The sequence below is a fragment of the Bufo bufo genome, chromosome 2 (assembly GCF_905171765.1).
Source record: "Bufo bufo chromosome 2, aBufBuf1.1, whole genome shotgun sequence".
Classification (NCBI taxonomy): Eukaryota; Metazoa; Chordata; class Amphibia; order Anura; family Bufonidae; genus Bufo; species Bufo bufo.
The window spans coordinates 48,750,960-48,774,945 of NC_053390.1; the positions used below are offsets into that span (position 1 = coordinate 48,750,960).

Here is a 23,986-nt window from a genome sequence, read left to right on the forward strand (position 1 = left end):
ACCGGGACCCAATATAGGGTTGTGTGCATGAGGGCTTAATAAAAAAATAAAAATTAATCAGTGATAAAATTCTGATTTCTGAGATAAAAAGTCAGAATTCTGAAAAGTAGAAGTTCGGAAATGAAACTCCAGCATTCTGAGATAACAGAATTCCGTTTTTATCTCAGAATTCTGTGTTTTTGTAATCTTGAAATGCCGACTTTAAAATCACAGAATTCTGAGCTTTTATCTCAGATCTTTTATCTCAGAATTTCGATCTTATCTAGGAATTCCGATTTTTATCACAGAAATGTGAATTTTTATGTTAGAATTTAGATTTTTTTTAATCTCAGAATTCTGATTTCATAATCGCATCATTCTGACATGTTACCTAAGAATTTAGGTTTTAATTTCAGAATTCTGACAGTTTACCTCAGATTTCTGATATTTTATCTGAGAATTCTGAATTCCGATGTCGGAATTCACGTTTTTTTGTTTTTTTTTTCATCTCAAAATTCAGTTTAGTTTTTTTCTGAATCTTGACTTTTTTCTTAGATTTCAGTTGTTTTTTTAACATCCGAATTCATAGTTAGATTCTCACTGACTTTTTATCTCAGAATTATCACTTTTTTATCACAGAAATCAGACTTTATATCTCAAGTCATATTTTCATATATATTTTTGACTTTTTATCTTAGAATTCTGACTTTTAGGCCTCATGCACACAACAGTTTTTTTTCTCGGCCTCCGTTCCGTTTTTTTGCGGATAGGATGGGGACCTATTCATTTCAATGGCTCAGCAAAAAAATGCTGATAGTTCATCCGTTTGTGTTCCCCTTTAGCAAAAAAAATAGTGCATGTCCTACTTTTTTCACATTTTCGGACAAGGATAGGCATTTATTGCAAGGGATCTGTGGAAAAAAACGGATTCTCCAAAAAAACTAATGCCGCACCCGTTTTTTGGGGGCGGACGCACAATTTGCGGATTTGTCGTGTGCATGAGGCCTTACATGGCAGCTACTCAGATGAATGTCTCTGAAAGCTGTTGTTTGGTATTGGGTCTTGAATTGATGGCGTATAGACGGGGTTATCCCTCTGCCTCCAAGTTACCTCTGACGTGAGATAAAACATTTGAGGAAGTTTCTCAGCTTCCTGAACAAAGGATGATCGGTAGCTGACAGCCCGAGTTTGCAGGCGATTGTCAGGAAGGAAACCGTGGCAGTATTACACTGCCAAATGATCGCTAACGAGCGTTACTACAAATGATTGCTAGCGATCTTCTGGCAGACAATCTACCAGTGTAATACAAGCTTAAGTAAGTTTGAATTGTGCTGTGATTTCCTTCTTTGAAGGAAGGAGATAGAGCTGCTAAGTTTCATTCTTTTATCTTTTTATGCCATTCTGAGCAAGATAATAAAAATGTTGCCCACCCCAACGTTTTCTTTTGCTCTAATTACTGAAATCTTGCTTAAGCTTCAAAATTGTATTTGGTCCTCATTGTGTTAGGTCTATATCCTGAGTGTGTTTTCTGCAAGCAGGAAGCACAGAACATAAACCTGAATCTAAATTTTTCAACACTTCTACAACACCTCCCTGGAAGCCAGGGGTACATTCAATGGCGATACATTTCTATGCCAGCCTGTGTCTGTACGCACGCTTAACACATCACAGCAGGAACAAGTAAGTTCAAGGGGCAGCACTAGACACTGTGCGGGGTGTATTATATAACACTTTTATCAGCATGCTGTATTGCACTGTTTTTCTGAGCACTACATGGCACCACTTTTCTGCCCATTGTGTGACACTATATGGCCTCATTCATACACACGACCGTTTTGTGTTTGCGGTCCGCAAACTGACGATCCGCAAAACACGGGTGGCGTCCGTGTGAGTTCCGCAATTTGCGGAACGGCACGGACAGCCATTAATATAACTGCCTATTCTTGTCCGCAAAACGCGGACAAGAATGGGACAGGTTATATATTTTTTTGCCGACCACAGAACGGAGCAATGGATGCGGACAGCACACGGGGTGCTGTCCGCATCTTTTGCGGCCCCATTGAAGTGAATGGGTCCGCATCCGAGCCGCCAAAACTGTGGCTCGGATGCGGACCAGAACAACGGCCGTGTGCATGAGGCCTACATCTGAGCACTGTATGACACTAAATACCTGAGCACTGTATGGAAACATTTATCTGTTCACTTTATAGAGCCACATAGTTGAACATTATATGGCAGCATTTATCTAAGCACCGTAGAGCACAATTTATCTGTGCACCATATCAACTTACATACTGTACCTGAGCACTGTATATGTGAACACTGTATGGCACCATTGATCTGCACACTATATATCAGCACTGTATGATGATTTTTATCTGCAAATTAATATATATGGCACTATTTATCTGGACACTGTATGAAACAATATACAGTATCTGAGCATAGTATATTATCTATCTGAACACTGTATGAACTATGTATCTGAGCACTGTATAATATTATCTATCTGCACACTGTATAACAATTTATCTGGGAACTATATAGCACTTTTTATCTGTGCACTGTATGATAATATATCTCTGCGCACTGTATGACACCATTTATCTGCACATTATATCACACTATTTATCAGACAGCTATATGGCACTATTTATCTGGACACTGTATGAAACAATATATCTGAGCACTGTATAATATTATCTATCCATACGCTGTATGACACCATTTATCTTGGAACTACATGGCACTCTTTATCTGTGCACTGTATGACACCATATATCAGAGCACTGTATGACACCATATATCAGAGCACTGTATGACACTATATATCAGAGCACTGTATGACACCATATATCAGAGCACTGTATGACACCATATATCAGAGCACTGTATGACACCATATATCAGAGCACTGTATGACACCATATATCAGAGCACTGTATGACACTATATATCAGTGCACTGTATGACACCATATATCAGAGCACTGTATGACACCATATATCAGAGCACTGTATGACACTATATATCAGAGCACTGTATGACACCATATATCAGAGCACTGTATGACACCATATATCAGAGCACTGTATGACACCATATATCAGAGCACTGTATGACACCATATATCAGAGCACTGTATGACACCATATATCAGAGCACTGTATGACACCATATATCAGAGCACTGTATGACACCATATATCAGAGCACTGTATGACACCATATATCAGAGCACTGTATGACACCATATATCAGAGCACTGTATGACACCATATATCAGAGCACTGTATGACACCATATATCAGAGCACTGTATGACACTATATATCAGAGCACTGTATGACACCATATATCAGAGCACTGTATGACACCATATATCAGAGCACTGTATGACACCATATATCAGAGCACTGTATGACACCATATATCAGAGCACTGTATGACACTATATATCAGAGCACTGTATGACACTATATATCAGAGCACTGTATGACACCATATATCAGAGCACTGTATGACACCATATATCAGAGCACTGTATGACACCATATATCAGAGCACTGTATGACACCATATATCAGAGCACTGTATGACACTATATATCAGAGCACTGTATGACACTATATATCAGAGCACTGTATGACACCATATATCAGAGCACTGTATGACACCATATATCAGAGCACTGTATGACACTATATATCAGAGCACTGTATGACACTATATATCTGTGCACAGTATGACACTATATATCAGAGCACTGTATGACACCATATATCAGAGCACTGTATGACACCATATATCAGAGCACTGTATGACACTATATATCAGAGCACTGTATGACACCATATATCAGAGCACTGTATGACACCATATATCAGAGCACTGTATGACACTATATATCTGTGCACAGTATGACACCATATATCAGAGCACTGTATGATACTATCTTTCGGAGCACATTATTTGCACACGGCATCACACTATCTGGGAACTATATGGCACTACGTTTTATTACCTTTAATTTCATTTTTTATTTTTTTATTTTTTTTATTTCAGTATGTTTAATGACATTGTTAATTATTCAATAAAACTTTAGGTGGCAGATGCTTTTTAAACTTCGTAGTTTAAGACCAGAAGCTACTAGGGTCATGAAAACATTTGGTGGCAGTGTGCGTGTACCGGGTGCATAGCAGGCAGAGAAAGAGTTAACATTACCCATTCTTGTGACTGCTCATTTGGCTGCGCACAATCCCCAAATGGTGCAGTAAATGAATCTTGCTGGCTGATGGTTTGTGAATGCTTTATCTCTCCCTTTATTGCAGGCTGTTAGGGATGTGAGAAGTAGGCTGAACAATACTAAATGTGTAGCCTTCCATTTACAAGCTCTTTAAAACAAGTAGACATACATTTTGTTCGGCATTTCCCAAGTGGAGTCACCTTGCCGATTTGCAATTGGAATGTGACCCGAAACGCGCCGATATCATATGCTGCATTAATAAGTATTTTTTTCACGCTCTCTTCTTCATCTCTGCTGATGCCCTTGATAAATACACATCATGCGTACCTCTATTTTCCACTGAGTAGCTTCTTTGTATGTACAAAATGCTGAAAATCCCATTAAATCAGCATTAGTGGGACCTAATAGGTGCCAGATGGTCAAATGTTTGGATTAAAGGGGTTGTCCAGAAGGATTACAATTTTTATATATCGCTCAGAGTGGGTATAAAGAAAAGCATTACTCACCTTCATAGCCCCCACCATTGCCATGCCAGTGCGTACTGGTCCTAGTTCTTTTCTTCCTGGTTCTGGCTCGACACACAGGAACTGCCTAAAGATGCCTGACCAGCCGCTGACGGGGTGAGGCGCTCACCACTGCAGTCAATGACTAGCTGAACTGTCATCTTCTGCCATTTGTATACTAACCCACACAGCCATTTATAAAAAAATAAAAATAAAATAATAATCCTGCTGGACAAGATGAAAAACTTGTAAATTGAGATTACACCCAGGCCAAAAAAATAAGAAAGAGTTGTTGGAATAAAATGAAACATTCCTTGTGTGACTGTAATGATAGATATAAGTGATTACAATATTAGAGGAAAGGAGGCGTTTTTTTTAAGAAAAATACAATAGACAGGAGGCTCTAGGACCCTGTTGGACACCTTTAGCCCGGATACAAGATGAGATACGGCCTCTGGCCTAGATACAAGATGAGATACGGCCTCTTGCCTGGATACAAGATGATATACGGCCTCTAGCCTGGATACAAGATGAGATACGGCCTCTAGCCTGGATACAAGATGAGATACGGCCTCTAGCCTGGATACAGGATGATATACGGCTTCTAGCCTGGATACAGGATGAGATACGGCCTCTAGCCTGGATACAAGATGAGATACGGCCTCCAGCCTGGATACAGGATGAGATACGGCCTCTGGCCTGGATACAAGATGATATACGGCTCTAGCCTGGATACAAGATGAGATACGGCCTCTAGCCTGGATACAAGATGAGATACGGCCTCTAGCCTGGATACAAGATGAGATACGGCCTCTAGCCTGGATACAGGATGATATACGGCCTCTAGCCTGGATACAGGATGAGATACGACCTCTGGCCTGGATACAAGATGAGATACGGCCTCTAGCCTGGATACAAGATGATATACGGCTCTAGCCTGGATACAAGATGAGATACAGCCTCTAGCCTGGATACAAGATGAGATACGGCCTCTAGCCGGGATACAAGATGAGATATGGCCTCTAGCCTAGATACAAGATAAGATACGGCCTCTAGCCGGGATACAAGATAAGATATGGCCTCTAGCCGGGATACAGGATGAGATACGGCCTCTAACTTGAATACAAGATGAGATACAGCCTCTAGCCTGGATACAAGATGAGATACGGCCTCTAGCCTGGATACAAGATGAGATACGGATGGGCATAGAGGCATACAGGTTCTGTATGGTATCTTGCGGCACATTTGCCCACAGATGTTACAGCTGGTCCTGTAGATCCTGCACACTCATAGTTTGCTGAAGCTGACATCCCTAGTGACTCATGTGTGTGCCCTCACATAATCACTGCTCCCAACAGCTAGGTCACAGCAGCCTAGATGGTGGGCAGTTTGTCGAAATAACCGTCCTGCTTGTCTCAGTCCAATGACACGTCCCCTCTCAAAGTCTGTAAACTGTGCAGAATGTCTTTGAATGCGTCAGAGGCATGTCTAGCAGTCCACCATCTCTTACCAAAAGGTACACTACCCAAAAGTGGCCTCTGAGAGCCTTTTTATAGGGCAGCAGGGGAAACACTTGAATGCCCCCTTGTGAAAAGACAGTGTTGAACCACACCTGTAATCATTTACATATCTGCCTGAGACATATCTGCATGCTTAGTTTTGCAGCAACCCAACATTTCTATCTGGGTGCGCTATTTGTTTTGTCAATAAGTGTATAATCCAAAAACATTTATGCTTCTTTTTGCCAACCAGATTTCCAACTTTTCAATGCAGTTGTGACTCTTCTGCATTTTACGCTGCCCGCGCCAATTCTACAAGAAGAGGGCGGAGTCAGGGCATTGCAAGGGTAGGGCTATTGGTCTCAGCTAATTCATCATTATTTTATGCCAAAAACTGGTGTAAATAATGAATGAAATCTCCAGCAGATCTGAGCTTCTGTAGATTTTATTCTGGCGCATGGAGAGCCAGAGGAGGCAGGTTATTTATGACGAGGACTGTGACGAGGGGCAGCACCTGCCGGTCTCGATAAATTAGGGCCTAGATGTGCTACAACTGCAAAAAGATTACAATCTTTCAAGTGGACCTTATAGAGAACTTGTGTCACTTCTCCTGACATTTCTGTTTTAGTAACTACTCGCATTCCCCATGTAATAACAATTCTGGAGCATCTATTCTTATGACTTTATGTTAGGCCATTCCTCTATTATTCCTTCTTGAAGTTTTTGAGTGAATTGCCAGCAGTCTGCAACAAAGGTCCATCTGGGTGTTACCCGTTAGGGGTATGTCCCTGGATAGTCTGACACTGGCAGCACTGATTAGTGCCAGCCAGACAGTCATGTCCAGGAATGAGGACACTGACAAAACCTGTAACACTAGTACTCACTCCAGTCATAGGACTGTATTAGAAGTTATACCACTGAGAAAGAGCAGTCACATTTAGAGAACGTTTATGAAGGGACTATCTACAACCCACCAAGAGTGAAACCTGCACTCAAGAACTGCAAATGCAACATGCAGATTGCAGCCCTTGTCAATCAAGACCGCAAACATCACATAAATGCCGCCATGTCTTCCGCGTTGGGGTGATGATTAGCCCTGAAGGCTGCCCAACATCAGAAGTTCATGGGCTTAAGTGAATCTGACTGAATATAATTCAAATAAACTTGCAATTTCAGATTGTGCTTGGACTTCCTGCTGGGGTAAAGGCAGAGAGAGCTGCAGTCTAACCATGTGATATGTTACATGGAACATGGAATGAGCAGATTACAAAAACTGCCAAATGTAAAAGTGAAAAACCTTTTCACAAGCTATTCAAAAAAGCTTTATTCTTTAAGACAGAAGAGTCCTACAAATCATAAAGGACTGTATCCTATTAACATGTATATTTAAATGTAATGTCCTTGTAAAACATTCGCTTGGCATTGTACACCACTCTGCCAAGACATTAGCGGGAGGTGAAATAGACTGTGATATTATGGACAATTTCTCTGTGCATTAGATCAGGTTCTCCATTATCATCAGCCTGCTGAAAGAGAAGCAGTTCTCACTTAGTCTTCCCTAGTTGTCACCACTTGGCTAACTACCAAATCTCTACCTTATTAGTTGTCAGGCTGAGCGGTGACAGGGCTGCTGGTGATTACAGCCTTCTCTATACAGCGCGACTACAATGTGACATCAGACTATAATTTCTAGGAGCAAGGGGGGAAAAAAAGTCTGATGTGTGAGCGAAACGTCAATCTTCTAAGCATCACAATGAGTATGAGTCAGGAGCCTGGAGAAAATGTATCTGCCCTTCTAAGAGAAATAGAGAAAAAGATAGGTCAACTGAATGACAGATAGATAGATAGATAGATAGATAGATAGATAGATAGATAGATAATAGATAGATAGATAGATAGATAGATGAATAAAGAGCTAGATAGATAGATAGAGATAGATAATAGATAGATAGACAATGACACTGGGCAGCACAGCGGTTTCAAAACTGTAAACGTGGAGTGCCAGTGGCTGTGGAGGCGATCCACCTCCAAAATAATCAAATAGAAATTTTATAAAATTCCACGGCACATCCAAGGGGTAGATAGATAGATAGATAGATAGATAGATAGATAGATAGATAGATAGATAGATAGATAGATAGATAGATAGATAGATAGATATAGCTGGATAATAGATAGATAGATAGATAGATAGATAGATAGATAGATAGATAGATAGATAGATAGATAGATAGATAATAGATATTAGATAGATAATAGATATGAGATAGATAGATAGATAGATAGATAGATAGATAGATAGATAGATAGATAGATAGATAGATAGATAGATAGATAGATAGATAGAGCTGGATAATAGATAGATAGATAGATAGATAGATAATAGATATTAGATAGATAATAGATATGAGATAGATAGATAGATAGATAGATAGATAGATAGATAGATAGATAGATAGATAAATAATAGATAGATATAGCTGGATAATAAATAGATAGATAGATAGATAGATAGATATTAGATAGATATTAGATAGATAGATAGATATTAGATAGATAGATAGATAGATAGATAGATAATAGATAGATAGATAGATAGATAGATAGATAGATAGATAGATATTAGATAGATAGATAGATAGATATTAGATAGATAGATAGATAGATAGATAGATAGATAGATAATAGATAGATAGATAGATAGATAATAGATAGATAGATAGATAGATAGATAGATATTAGATAGATAGATAGATAGATAATAGATAGATAGATAGATAGATAGATAGATAGATATTAGATAGATAGATAGATAGATAGATAGATAGATAGATATTAGATAGATAGATAGATAGATAGATAGATAGATAATTAGATAGATAGATAGATAGATAGATAATAGATAGAAACATAGAAACCTAGAATGTGTCGGCAGATAAGAACCATTTGGCCCATCTAGTCTGCCCAATATACTGAGTACTATGGATAGCCCCTGGCCCTATCTTATATGAAGGATGGCCTTATGCCTATCCCATGCATGCTTAAACCCCTTCACTGTATTTGCAGCTACCACTTCTGCAGGAAGGCTATTCCATGCATCCACTACTCTCTCAGTAAAGTAATACTTCCTGATATTACTTTTAAACCTTTGCCCCTCTAATTTAAAACTGTGTCCTCTTGTGGTAGTTTTTCTTCTTTTAAATATGCTCTCCTCCTTTACCGAGTTGATTCCCTTTATGTATTTAAAAGTTTCTATCATATCCCCTCTGTCTCGTCTTTCTTCCAAGCTATACATGTTAAGGTCCTTTAACCTTTCCTGGTAAGTTTTATCCTGCAATCCATGTACTAGTTTAGTAGCTCTTCTCTGAACTCTCTCTAGAGTATCTATATCCTTCTGGAGATATGGCCTCCAGTACTGAGCACAATACTCCAAGTGAGGTCTCACCAGTGTTCTGTACAGCGGCATAAGCACTTCACTCTTTCTACTGCTTATACCTCTCCCTATACATCCAAGCATTCTGCTGGCATTTCGTGCTGCCCTATTACATTGTCTTCCCACCTTTAAGTCTTCTGAAATAATTACTCCTAAATCCCTTTCCTCAGATACTGAGGTCAGGACTGTGTCAAATATTCTATATTCTGCCCTTGGGTTTTTACGCCCCAGGAGCATTATCTTGCACTTATCCACATTAAATTTCAGTTGCCAGAGTTCTGACCATTCTTCTAGTTTTCCTAAATCCTTTTCCATTTGGCGTTTCCCTCCAGGAACATCAACCCTGTTACATATCTTTGTGTCATCAGCAAAAAGACAAACCTTACCAGCGAGGCCTTTTGCAATATCACTTATGAAGATATTAAACAAAATCGGTCCCAGTACAGATCCCTGTGGAACCCCACTGGTAGCATGACCTTGTTTTGAATGTTCTCCATTGACTACAACCCTCTGTTGTCTGTCACTCAGCCACTGCCTAATCCACTCAACAATATGGGAGTCCATGCTCAATGACTGCAGTTTATTGATAAGTCTTCTATGTGGGACAGTGTCAAAAGCCTTACTAAAATCTAGATATGCGATGTCTACTGCACCTCCACCGTCTATTATTTTATTCACCCAGTCAAAAAAATCTATAAGATTTGTTTGACATGATCTCCCTGAAGATAGATAGATAGATAGATAGATAGATAGATATTAGATAGATAGATAGATATTAGATAGATAGATAGATAGATATTAGATAGATAGATAGATAGATATTAGATAGATATTAGATAGATAGATAGATAGATAGATAGATATTAGATAGATAGATAGATAGATAGATAGATAGATAGATAGATAGATAATAGATAGATAGATAGATAGATAGATAGATAGATAGATAGATGATAGATATTAGATAGATAGATAGATAGATAGATAGATGATAGATATTAGATAGATAGATAGATAGATAGATAGATAGATAGATAGATAGATAGATATGAGATAGATAGATAGATAGATAGATAGATAGATAGATAGATAGATAGATAGATCATGGAGAAGTAATCACATCTTTTCTGTCTCTGCACATTTCTGGACTGGGGATTTGATGTATTATGTATATTGTATATAATGTAAACTATTTCTACATTTATTGAGGTTTTTATAGTTTCTGCTGCATTTTTCTTCCTTAATTTTTCCGGGACAGGACTGCATGCCAGCAGAACGTGAGCGCTGCTCTGCAGAGGTCTCTTACGTCTCGTAGGTTGAAGAAGTGCTCTTTATTCTGCTGATCTTGTTACTACTATTTGCAGTCTATAAACTGATGTTAAAGCTGCAGTAAAGCGGTGTTTTCAGTTATGTTTGGCTCTCGCAGGCCTTTATACGTGTGGCATTTATTTTTTATGTTTTTTTATTATTTATTGTTGTAATAGTAGTTGGAAGGCAGAACCATTTAAGGGGCTAGTACAAGAATAACAAGTTAAGAAGTCATACGGTATAAGGCTACTTTCATACCTCCGGTGTGAAACCCCGGCAAGGCTGTTTCAGGCAGACAAGCAGAGAATGGGCCGGACACAAACCACAGCATGCAGCGGTTTGTGTCTGCCCGGTCCTTTGCTTGTCTGATGGAATGCGTATGGATCTCCGCCGGACCCCATTATACTTAAGGGGGCCGCAGGATATTCTGTCCGCATCTGGCAGCGCCGGATCAGAATAATTTCTGCACGCTGTTTCCGACAGCCTGCCAGAATTCAAACCGAAAAGTAGCCTAAGGCTGCACTTTAGGGTGGTCTTTATTATTGATCCGAATTTACATCACAGGGGATTGTAGCAATATGTTATATGCTGTTTATCACCTCCAGGGGTCTCACTACTTGTATACTGGTACAACTATTACATTGCAGCTTGTTTGTTGTAGTATCCTTGGCAGCCACATGTGTAATGGCTGCTATCGTCACCTTGCACTAAATGTCTAGTCCTAACTGGTGTGGAATAATCGGGAAAAAGGTTCTTTGCCTAAATAGAGCCACCGCCAGTTGCCAAACTTTGCAGAACAGAGGTCAATGACTCCCATTCTCTCGAAGCATGGGGGAACCCCACCTATCAGACATTTATAATATTCAGAAATCATCACAAACAGCCCATTTTAATATGAGAGCCACAGATGAAATAATCTGGGCGCAGCAACTGAGGTCACCAGCAGAAATCCGCTTTTGCCAGGGAAAGTTGGCAATCTGGCTGCTCATTTCTCCTGCAGCAGCCACTACAGGTAAAATGCAGTATTACATGCTGGCTATTCAAATGTCTTATTTATGCACTACTATCGAATACGGAAAGGGGTTGTCGAGATGAGATAACCACCACTTTTTTCATTTTTTTATATATAGGGGCAGTCATGTGAAGTGTTTTTTTAATACACTTAAGGAAATATATGTACTTTTATTTGAAAGTGTACCTTCAGAAATCCTGTAACTGAGTTTCGCTAAGGAGATTCCTTCTTCAGTGCTTACTGATTGCCCTCAGCCTGCCTCTGCTCTCCCTGCACCAGCCCTTGCTTCCTTAGAGGAATATTAGATACGTTACTAAAAAAAACGATTTTACCCTGTTCCCTGCCTGTCATGTTTTCGGCACTGATTGCTGCAGCCTGGTTCTCCTCTATCTGCCAAGCGTTTAATAACTAACCAGGGATGCACTTCACAGAGGAGAGGGAGGCTACAGCGATCAGTGCTAACAGCAAGTGTACAGCGTCCCTGTATTTCTGTGCTAATCACTAGAGTGCCATTTTTCTCTACCTGCCAGGAATCACTAACTAAGCAAGGATGCACTAAGCAGACACGCTCTGATACTCAGGGACAATGTACTGTCAGCGCTGATTGCTGCAGTACTCTTCTCTATCTGCACTGCGCTCTCTATATAAGCAGGGGTGCACTAAACAGACAGAGAAAACTGGCAATGCTGCGATCATCACTGACACACAGGACACTCTGTACACTTACTGTCATGCTGATCTCTGCAGTGCAGTTCTCCTATATCTGTCCTGTTCTCACTAAGCAGAAATGCGCTGAGCAGATAGAGGACAATAGAGCTGCAGTGATCAGCACTAACACCCAGGACACTCTACACTTACCGTCAGTACTGATCGCTGCAGCACTGTACTCAATACCTAAGCAGGGATGCACTGAGCAGATAGAGGAGAATGGCGCTGCAGTGATCAGCACTAACACCCAGGACACTGTACACTTACCGTCAGTACTGATCGCTGCAGCACTGTTCTCTGTCTGCACTGCACTCAATACCTAAGCAGGGATGCACTGAGCAGATAGAGGAGAATGGCGCTGCAGTGATCAGCACTGACACACAGGTCTCTGTACACTTACCGTCAGTACTGATCGCTGCAGCACTCTTCTCTGTCTGCACTGCACTCAATACCTAAGCAGGGATGCACTGAGCAGATAGAGGAGAATGGCGCTGCAGTGATCAGCACTGACACACAGGTCTCTGTACACTTACCGTCAGTACTGATCGCTGCAGCACTGTTCTCTGTCTGCACTGCACTCAATACCTAAGCAGGGATGCACTGAGCAGATAGAGGAGAATGGCGCTGCAGTGATCAGCACTAACACCCAGGACACTGTACACTTACCGTCAGTACTGATCGCTGCAGCACTGTTCTCTGTCTGCACTGCACTCAATACCTAAGCAGGGATGCACTGAGCAGATAGAGGAGAATGGCGCTGCAGTGATCAGCACTGACACACAGGTCTCTGTACACTTACCGTCAGTACTGATCGCTGCAGCACTGTTCTCTGTCTGCACTGCACTCAATACCTAAGCAGGGATGCACTGAGCAGATAGAGGAGAATGGTGCTGCAGTGATCAGCACTGACACACAGGTCTCTGTACACTTACTGTCAGCACTCTCTGCAGCGCAGTTCTCCTTTTTCTGTCCTTTCCTCACTAACTAAGGTTGATGGAGGAAAATGGTGCTGCAGCGACCAACGCTGATAGCATGAACTTGGTGGAATAGTTTTTAGTAACATATTTAATATACATATAGACGCTTGCCTCTGCTTCCTATAGTTCTGAATCTTCCGCATTCAGAAAACACTCAAGACGCTCCTTAGTGATGCTAAGACGGTTGCTAATGGAAAACTTTACTGGCAGTTTTCTGATAAAAGTTTCCATATTAACATAATAAAGAGCATTACAAAAATACTTCTCACGACAATCTCTATACATAAAAAATGTAAAAAGGCCGTTACGCTTTAAGGACCATAGCAATTTGTAGTTTTTTGTCTTTGCTCCTAATATTTATTTATTTTTTTGAGGTTTTTCCTAAAGGGTTTTCTTTTTTAGGGTGACCTCTATAGCTAAGTGTTTAATTAGTACTAAAAAAAAAGGTGTGCTTTCTTATGGAAGCTGCATCACAACTGTCACTGAAGTATATAGGGGTGAACTGCAATACCACATACAGCCTGTGAACAGGTGTGGCGCTGTTTTAGAAAGGTACTGTAAAACCCCTTTAATAAACATAAGGGATGTACAACTCTCTATACTAGGAAATCAGAGCAGGGCCACAGCTGCTCCAGATAATGTTTAGTTTCCTTTTTAACTCATACGTATGAGATTAGAATTCTTTCAAAGTGCCAAGATAATTCTGGCTTATGGGATGGTCCCAGAAAAGTAAATTGAATTCAATGTAAGGGGAGAGAACCTTCGGCTAGAGAGGTCGAGAAAAAATACTAACATACAATACACTGCAAAAAAGTTTTCTTTTTCAATTTGGTCATCTCTCATCAGTCTTCTGCTACTGGTCCTCCAAAGTGGCAAACTTTGGGAATTTCAGTGTAAATATAGAAGAGCTGTGGTTTTACATAGGACTGCAAGTAACTTTACTATCTTCACATCAAGTAACGAATAACACAACAAATCTGAAATGAAATATGACATGTTCTGTGACAGATCTATTGGGCTGTAAAGCTTTATGATGACATGCGGCACCTCCTAGTGGACATTAGGTGTATTCATTTAAATAAATACAAACTTAGAAAAGAAATTGTGTATCTCCTCCCATTCTCTGCTAACTAGGTTTTCTAATTTCCAGCATATACCATTATTGTAGGAAACTGTCTGCATTCATATTACAGGATTACATAGCAACGGCACAATATTAAGAATATGTATTCATACACATACCCTACAGTATCTATCAAACAGCTATACTGCACTGAAGCCATACCGCTGTCTGTTCAGCTTCAACAAACTTCTAGAAATTATTATTATTATTTATTTTTTAAAGCGCCATTCATTCTATAGCGCTGTACATATGAGGGGTGCACATACATAATACAGACAACTGCACTAAGCGTGAACAAGAAGAGCTACTGGCCCAGAAGGAGAGAGGGCCATGTCCGCAAGTCTACATAGAAATGTATGAATGTATGATAGATACATACATGATAGATCGATAGATAGATATGAGATAGATAGATACATAGATAGATAGATAGATAGATAGATACATAGATACATTGATACATAGATAGATAGATAGATAGATAGATAGATAATAGATAGATAGATAGATACATAGATAGATAGATATTAGATAGATAGATAGATAGATAGATAGATAGATAGATAGATAGATAGATAGATATGGGATAGATAGATAGATAGATAGATAGATAGATACATGATAGATAGATAGATAGATAGATAGATAGATAGATAGATAGATAGATAGATATGAGATCGATAGATAGATAGATAGATAGATAGATAGATAGAAGATAGATAGATAGATAGATATTAGATAGATAGATAGATAGATAGATATAAGATAGATAGATACATAGATAGATAGATAGATAGATACATAGATAGATAGATAGATAGATAGATAGATAGATAGATAGATAGATAGATAGATAGATATAAGATAGATCAATTAGATTGATTGATTGATTGATTGATTGATTGATAGGAGTGAGATAGAAAAATAAATAGATAATAGAGAGATAGATAGATATGAGACAAACTATATCAATGGATAAATAAGAGAATAGATAGATAGATAATAGAGAGATAGATGATTGATAGAGAAATATATAGATAATAGATTAGAGATAGATAGATAGATTTATAAATTGATTAGATATATAATAGAATGATTGATTAGACAGATGATAGAATAGATAGACAGAGAAATAGATAATGGATTAGAGATAGATAGATAATAGATAGATAATAGATAGATTGATAGATAGATAGATAGATAGATATGAGATAGATAGATAGATAATAGATAGATAGATAGATAGATAGATAGATAGATATGAGATAGATAGATAGATAGATAGATAGATAGATAGATAATAGATAGATAGATAGATAGATAATAGATAGATAGATAGATAGATAGATACAGTAGATAGATAGATAATAGATAGATAGATAGATAGATAGATAGATAATAGATAGATAGGATAGATAGATAGATAGATAGATATGAGATAGATAATAGATAGATAGATAGATAGATAGATATGAGAGATAGGAGATAGATAGAGAAATAGATAATGGATTAGAGATAGACAGATTTAAAGATAGACAACTACACAGACAGACTGATTGATTAAATATATGAGATATATAGATGATAGATAGATAGATAGATAATAGATAGATAGATAGATAGATAATAGATAGACAGATAGATAATAGATAGATAGACAGATATAGTAGAATGATTGATTAGATAGATAGATATCAAAATTACGACCCCATCTCCTATTTGTATGAATCTATAATGCAGCCCCTTTATAGTCCTTTTACTAGGGACTATTACTGGGCCGAACAATGATATGAACGCTGATTCCTGATAATCTACCTGTGTAGGTGCAGCTGATCACCCGAAGAACGTTCATTGGGTGGATTCTAGGTTTATGCGGACACATAACTCATGCTGTGTAACAGGGATCTGCTGCCTGGAAACAATGATTCTGTGTGAGGACGAGCGATCGCAGAAGTGATTGTTCATCCCTATATAGTGGAGGAGATTGCTTCGTGTAAAGGCAGCTCTCACCTCCACTGATGAGCAGGCAATTATCGGGAACGAATGGTTCCTTGCGTGTTCAGTCAGCGCGTGTAAACGCACCATTACACGTCCATGGGGTCATCCTGTACCTCTGTGTTTCTGCAGTTTGAAAAATGGCGGCGTGTTTTTATGAGATGCTGTACCGCACAGCCACGTTTGGCCTCTACAGAAGAACACCGCCCTAAACTAGTGCACCACAACTCTGATTTTTCCATAGCTGGTGTACCTCCATACATTTACCCACAGATTTTGTGCCACCTCACAAACTCAGCTCTGCCACATCCCCTGCTTTTAGTCTACGAATGAACTTGGTCCACCACCCGGTCGCATCACCGGCTTGTGAAGTGGCAGAGGCCTCGCCAGAGTCGAAAAATATTCTTCTCTCCATCTCGCGGGTCATATTTGACCAACTGTTCCCGGCAGAAGACTCGCCACTTTGTTGAGCTATTTAGGAATCACAAAAAAAAAAAAAAAGCCTGACTTAATTTAAAACAAGGGCTCTTTGTTGTAGTGGCTGAGTGGCTTGTGAAATTTTTCAGTTCTCAGTGGGTTAACTGCGGTACAGGAGCACAGTCATAATTGGGCCATTTAGAGTATTTTGCATGTGAATAGTGCGTTAGTGAAGCATTACTAAGTCTGTTGTGAGTGACACGGTGATTAGAATTTAGATTAGGCAAAACACATTCTGTACTTTATCAAGTACAGTAATTAGTTCAGTCGGCAAAAGTTGATTACAAGTAAAGATAAAGTTAGAATTTTTTTTTAATTTTGGCACTTAATTTTAAATTTTCCTTTTCTAAACGATAAATTTGCTCTTAATATAAATGACGGGACGTGCACCTGGTTTACCGCGTGGGAGAACAATTCCAAGTACAATGCACTCAATGCTAGGTGTAATCAAGGGACTTGTGTATTATGGGTAAGTTACGACCTAGTTTATAGCAAATAGTAAATAGATTGCTCCGTCCTGATTAACTTTATCTTATTAACCTTATTGCCGGCTCATTCCCTTTGCAATTTTTGCATTTTTTATTTATTTTTTTCAACTCCTAAGAGCTTGGAATTTCATTAGAGACGCTTCCTTCTTGGCTTGCGTCATGATCTCTCTACTAACAAACGTCCTAAACCGTCTTGAGAAAATTCACATCGAATTCCTCAGCTCGTACCGTTTCATTTAAGGAAAAATATTTACAAAAATATATTTTTTTTAAATCTCATCCTCCTACCTCCAACTAATAATAAGGCTCATTATTTCTAGTGTTTTTGATGTATTCATCTATAAAAAAGAAACAAAACCTCTTATTTATTTTTTTTTTTTACTAGTATTTATTTTTTATATTTACTTTTAGCATTTTATATCATTTTCTGTCATTTATTTTATTATTTTATTGTGTTTTAAGATTCTTTTTTTTTCTGTAATTCACTTTCGATTTTATTATATTATTCTTTTAATGATTGCACTTTATTTTATTTTAGTTTTATTTATTTATTTATTTATTTCATATTTGTTTCATTCTATGCATTCTTTTTTTTATGTTTGCATATTATTATTTTTTATCATTCCGCCATTTCCAGTGTAAAATTAAACCAATGACCGTAACCTTTTAAAGGCCAAATGAGAAAAAATAAATAAAAAAAAAGGACAATAAAAAAATGCATCAATGTCTGCTGTGCCATGGACTAACATGTTTTTGGCATGTTGCCTTTTTTGTGTTTTCTGTGCCTTTAAAGCAACCACAGAAGGGCTGATGAATAAGGTGATTGTATACCCTCCCAGCCCTTAGACTGATAGTCCAGCCAATACTGTAGCCTGGTGCTCCCTCATCATCTACTTATTTACTGATGATGTTTTTTATGCTTTTGCTTCGGTGTAAACAATAGAGGACATGATGGCCTATGAATAAATATGAATCCTCTGTTTTCATGTGTCGTTTCTAGCAAAGCCTGCTCGGAGGTGACATGAACATTGGGAATTCAGGAGCTCTCTCACCCACAAAGCCTGGCTCACAGTACTATCATTATTCAAGCAATAACTCCAGGAGGAGGCCTTTTCACAGCAGCTCAATGGGTGAGTATTATCTTTATTTTCTGCCTAGTAATAGTATCCAGTTACACTCTCAGATAAACCTTGTACCCCACAGAGACACGCACGATAACAAGAGCCTTCAGATATTTCTCAGTTACCCTCCGGCTCAGCTTGTGTTTGCTGCAGCTTGTGCAACTCAGCGCTTACTCCACCTGCGCTGCGCCAACTATTGCCTAACGCTTGCACGATGAGCGTCACGCTGTGACGTTGGGACTGCATCGCGCAGGACGGTTGCAGATCGACGGATAAAAATGTCAAGTATTACGTCATAAAAATACATAATGCAATAATAAAGGGATAATAAAATAATAAAAAAACATAATAATTGCCCGAATATACCGGTACATGCAGTGTAGATAGGACCAGGTCACATAGAGTGATAGTCTCAAGCTCAGGAACCTATCACCCTCCAGAAAACCACAGCAAAAACACACCACAATTACTGGTGTATAAAAATAAAAAAAATAAAAAAATTTAAAAAGAGTTGATAGAGAGAAACCTCAGGTGTGTTCATCTTTTTGAATTTTTTTTTTTTACGTTGGAAAATGTTCTTAAGGCCTATTTTGTTTCCGTGTCTGTTCCGTTTTAGGTTTTTTTTGAGGATAGGATGTGGATCCATTCATTTCAATGTCCGCATCCATACGTCCGTTCCGTAGCCCTGCACAAAATATAGAGCATGTCCTATTCTTGTCCGTTTTGAGGACAAGGATAGGCATTGTTACAATGGATCAGCAAAAAAAACGGATGTCTCCCGGACCGCAGAATACATACGGCCGTGTGCATGTAGCCCTAGGGCTCATGCACACAAACGTATTTTCTTTCCGTGAGCGTTCTGTTTTTTTGCGGGACCGTATGCGCAACCATTCATTTCAATGGGTCCGCAAAAAAAATACGGAAGTTACTCCATGTGCATTCCATTTCCGTTCCGCAAAAGCATAGAACATGTCCTATTATTGTCCGCATTACGGACAAGTATAGGACTGTTCTATTAGGGACCGCAAAATACATACAGTCATGTGGATGAGCCCTGACAATGTGTAAAGTGATCAGAAAAGGCCATCGACAGCAGCATTCTCTCTCGACACTTTTTTTGGAATGTAGTGCACATGGTGGTTTAACGGTTGTCTTTTTTTTTTTGCTTTTGCTGGACTACCAAAAAAACTTTCGCGATTTTTTTTTACGTGACAACGATGTCTTTTTATTAATATGTTTCAAGTAATTTTTTTTTGTGATTTTTTTGTTTTTTTGTTTTGCTTGAGGAAAACTGCAAAAATGTAAAAAGTCTTTTTCAAACTATATCTCTTTATTCTTTAAATATGCAAACTGACACCAAATTAAACTCATTTTGATATATAATATGCATAGTTTTGCGGTGCGATAATGGCGACGATTGTGTTTTTGTTTTTATTTGTATTTTATTATATTTTTTGCTTATATTTTTTTTTATTTTTTTTTTGCCACATCTTATGTCCCTCAAGAGGTCATTAAAAGACCTCTGGGGGACACTGACATTTTTTTTTTGCCTTTTGCACTTTTCCACTGTAACTGGGGCATCCAAAAGAAGGGAAGCATTGTACACAGGTAGAGCTGATCCGGGTCTGCTAAGACCCTGCAGCTCTGCTATGTCCAAGAAACCCAGCGATCATATGATCACCAGATCCAATAGAGGAAGTGACATGGCTTACTCCATTCACTATGTAGAGCTCATTGAGCGCTATGCACCAAAGAGGGGAGAAGACAAAAATGGTAATTAACCCCTTCTGTCTTTTCCTCGGGGTCCCCGGCTGTCCTGACCGGCTCCTACTAAACTGCAGGACCTTTAATCCCGCGCCATACACCAGATAATAGCCCTGCGCCAAGCGCCGTACATGTACACTGCTTGGCCGTAAAGGGGTTAAAAGAAGTGTACCATTTGTTACATTGTGAACCTGGTTTAGTGATTAGCTGTTATCCTACTGATTCCTTAATAATAACATTTGAATAAAAAAGAGATAGCGGTGGATCCCAATTTTTCCGCGTTCTGTATAACACATTGAAAAGTCATCCAGGTTGTGTGTCTATTTTGTAAGTCAATAATTTCAATCTAATCAAACAGTTGTGAGAATTGGGCTAAATATAATTTTTTTTAGCTATTAAAATAAAATTCATATTTCATTTATATTTTAGCCCTTTCATAAACTAGTTACTATGGCCCAAAAATTTGTTCAAAATGTCATTTTCTCCTTCTGAATGCACTGGGTGTCTATTAAACCTGTATCAATTCTCTCTCTCTGACAGAGGTACAAGCGAAGAAAGTTAGAAAAGTGCCCCCAGGTTTACCCTCCTCAGTGAGTACTGACTGTTTAACCTACCTTTTACCGCTGATGTCATGAAAGTGACAGCGTTCTGTACGATTGATATTTGTGGTTGATCTTTTTTTTCTGCTTTGGACAATTCCTACTCTCTTGCCAATAAGGTGATCACAAAAGGGGGGGGGAAGGGGCGCTTATTAAGACCGTTGTTTTCCACGCAAGTCACAAGTCTCTCTGCTCTGCTGTAGAAAGCACCAAAGTTAGGGTCCATTTACACGTCCGCAATGTATTGCCGATACGCAAATTGCCGATACGCAAAAAAACACCGGGCCGGCACCCCAGTTGAAATGCATATTCAAGAATAGGACATGTTCTATTTTTTTGCGGAGCCGCGGACCGGAAGTTCGGGGCTGTGGACCGGAAATGCGGATGCAGACAGCACACTGTCCGCATGTTTTTCATCCCCATTGAAAATGAATGGGTCCGCACCCGTTCCGCATAATTACGATACGGATCTGGACCCAAAGTGCGGGTGTGTGAATGGACCCTTATGTGGAGGAGCAGGCCTCTACATAAGGTTGGCGCTTTGCGCGGCAGGCCGGGCGTCAGCCTTAACAGCAACGGGGCTGGAGTAGATTTAAGCCATTTTCCAAGCCAATATCCGGCATTGAAAATGATAAGTGATGATTTTATGTGAGCCAGTCATATGTTATTTAATGCTGTAGACTTTGTCAGATGCTCTGGTGGTAGGGAGCGGACTGTGCTCCATTTTAGAGGATCCGGTGAGCTAAACCAATTGTGTAATTAAAATGATAAGTGAGCTGGACCTGCCGGCCCGCCCGCTTCCGCACACTACTCTCGCTTTTCTCACCACTTTGGAAAAGTGTTGTGAGCAGGGAAAAGTCGCAAATTTTGCTGCACAAAGGGGGGAACCTGGCAGTAAGTGTTCAGCTTCCTTGCAGCGCCACCACAGGGGAAATCAAGCATTACACCGTGTCCAGTCACAATAGGTTGTCCGAATAATGCAGCACAGGATTGATATCCTCCAAAGCGAGAGATGCTTTTTCTAACCACTCTTCCACCAGACACTCACTTTAAAGGGGGTTGTGCCAAGTTTGCACAGGATAGCGGATAACGAACTGATCGCTGGGAGTCTGACCGCTAAGACCGCCACCGATCCCAAGAATGGGGCTCTCGTTCTCTGATCTGATGGAGTGGCAGGTCAAGCATGTGCCCTGCTGCTCCATTCACTTTCTATGAGAGCGCCGGAATGAGCACTTCCTTAAATTAAAACTAAGGGGGTTATTTACTAACAGAAATACGTCTATAAAAGGGGGCTTGGCATGGGCAGGAAAAGGGGACGGGCGGCCCGTCTCATTCATCATTTACTGCGCCTGTTTTAGGCACCGAAGATGGTCTAAATCTATGCCAGCAAGGGTGCTGCCGTAGATTTAGATGCGGCGGTAGATCCTCCAAGGTTATGCAGAGGTCGGCGCCTCTACATAACTTCGACGGATCCACCGCCAGCTCAGGGCCTTATTACGACAGGCGTCTAAATTAATGACCCCCTAAGTCCTTAATTTGAATATCCTTGCTGTCGTTTTTAGCTCCAAATCACTTCACCCATTCAAACAATGGGTTAGTATTAATGTATAAATAAACGCCATAAGCTCCCTCTAGTGGTGGCTGCAGGAAGACAGACTTTTATTATTCTACTCTGTCTCTGTGTTTAAGGTCATACAGAATTTTGGCCCACTTTATATATTTTTTTAAATGGTGATCGAGCATTGACATTCATGTCAAGTTGTTTTTATAAGTCAAGTTTATAGCTGTTGTTTTGTTGTATCTCTTTTTAAGAAAGCTGGGTGACAACCAACAACTGTGGCGAAGGTTGCCAACCAGCTTTCCCAGTCATATGAATGACACATTCTTCCTTGCTTGATATTTATTTCATTTTTACTTTTCAAAATAACATTTTAAAATGTTGGCTGAAATTGTGTTAATAAAGCTTAAAAGCTTAAAGAATTGTTGCACCATGAGTGCAATTTACAAATATATGCAATGTATACGCACAATGACATCACCAGCAGAATAATGAGTACAGCTCTGGAGTATAATACAGGATATAACTCAGGATCAGTACAGTATAAGTAATGTAATGCATGTACACAGTGACTCCACCAGCAGAATAGTGAGTGCAGCTCTGGAGTATAATACAGGATGTAACTCAGGATCAGTACAGGATAAGTAATGTATGTACACAGTGACTGCACCAGCAGAATAGAGAGTGCAGCTCTGGAGTATAATACAGGATGTAACTCAGGATCAGTACAGGATAAGTAATGTATGTACACAGTGACCGCACCAGCAGAATAGTGAGTGCAGCTCTGGAGTATAATACAGGATGTAACTCAGGATCAGTACAGGATAAGTAATGTATGTACACAGTGACTGCACCAGCAGAATAGTGAGTGCAGCTCTGGAGTATAATACAGGATGTAACTCAGGATCAGTACAGGATAAGTAATGTATGTACACAGTGACTGCACCAGCAGAATAGTGAGTGCCGCTCTGGAGTATAATACAGGATATAACTCAGGATCAGTACAGGATAAGTAATGTAATGTATGTACACAGTGACTGCACCAGCAGAATAGTGAGTGCAGCTCTGGAGTATAATACAGGATGTAACTCAGGATCATTACAAGATAAGTAATGTATGTACACAGTGACTCCACCAGCAGAATAGTGAGTGCAGCTCTGGAGTATAATACAGAATATAATGTAAAGTACTTACCAAG

At 39.3% G+C, this 23,986-nt stretch overlaps 1 protein-coding gene across 10 annotated transcripts in view; it reads left to right on the forward strand.

The window, feature by feature from the left end:
- Positions 1 to 23,986, forward strand: part of TCF4 (transcription factor 4) — a 384,023-nt gene that overhangs the window by 201,992 nt on the left and 158,045 nt on the right. For all 10 annotated transcript variants that reach the window (XM_040421039.1, XM_040421032.1, XM_040421035.1 and 7 more), the window contains 2 exons: positions 18,747 to 18,876; positions 21,172 to 21,221. In XM_040421039.1, the coding sequence (XP_040276973.1) occupies positions 18,747 to 18,876; positions 21,172 to 21,221 (180 nt within the window). The remainder of the gene's footprint in view (positions 1 to 18,746; positions 18,877 to 21,171; positions 21,222 to 23,986) is intronic.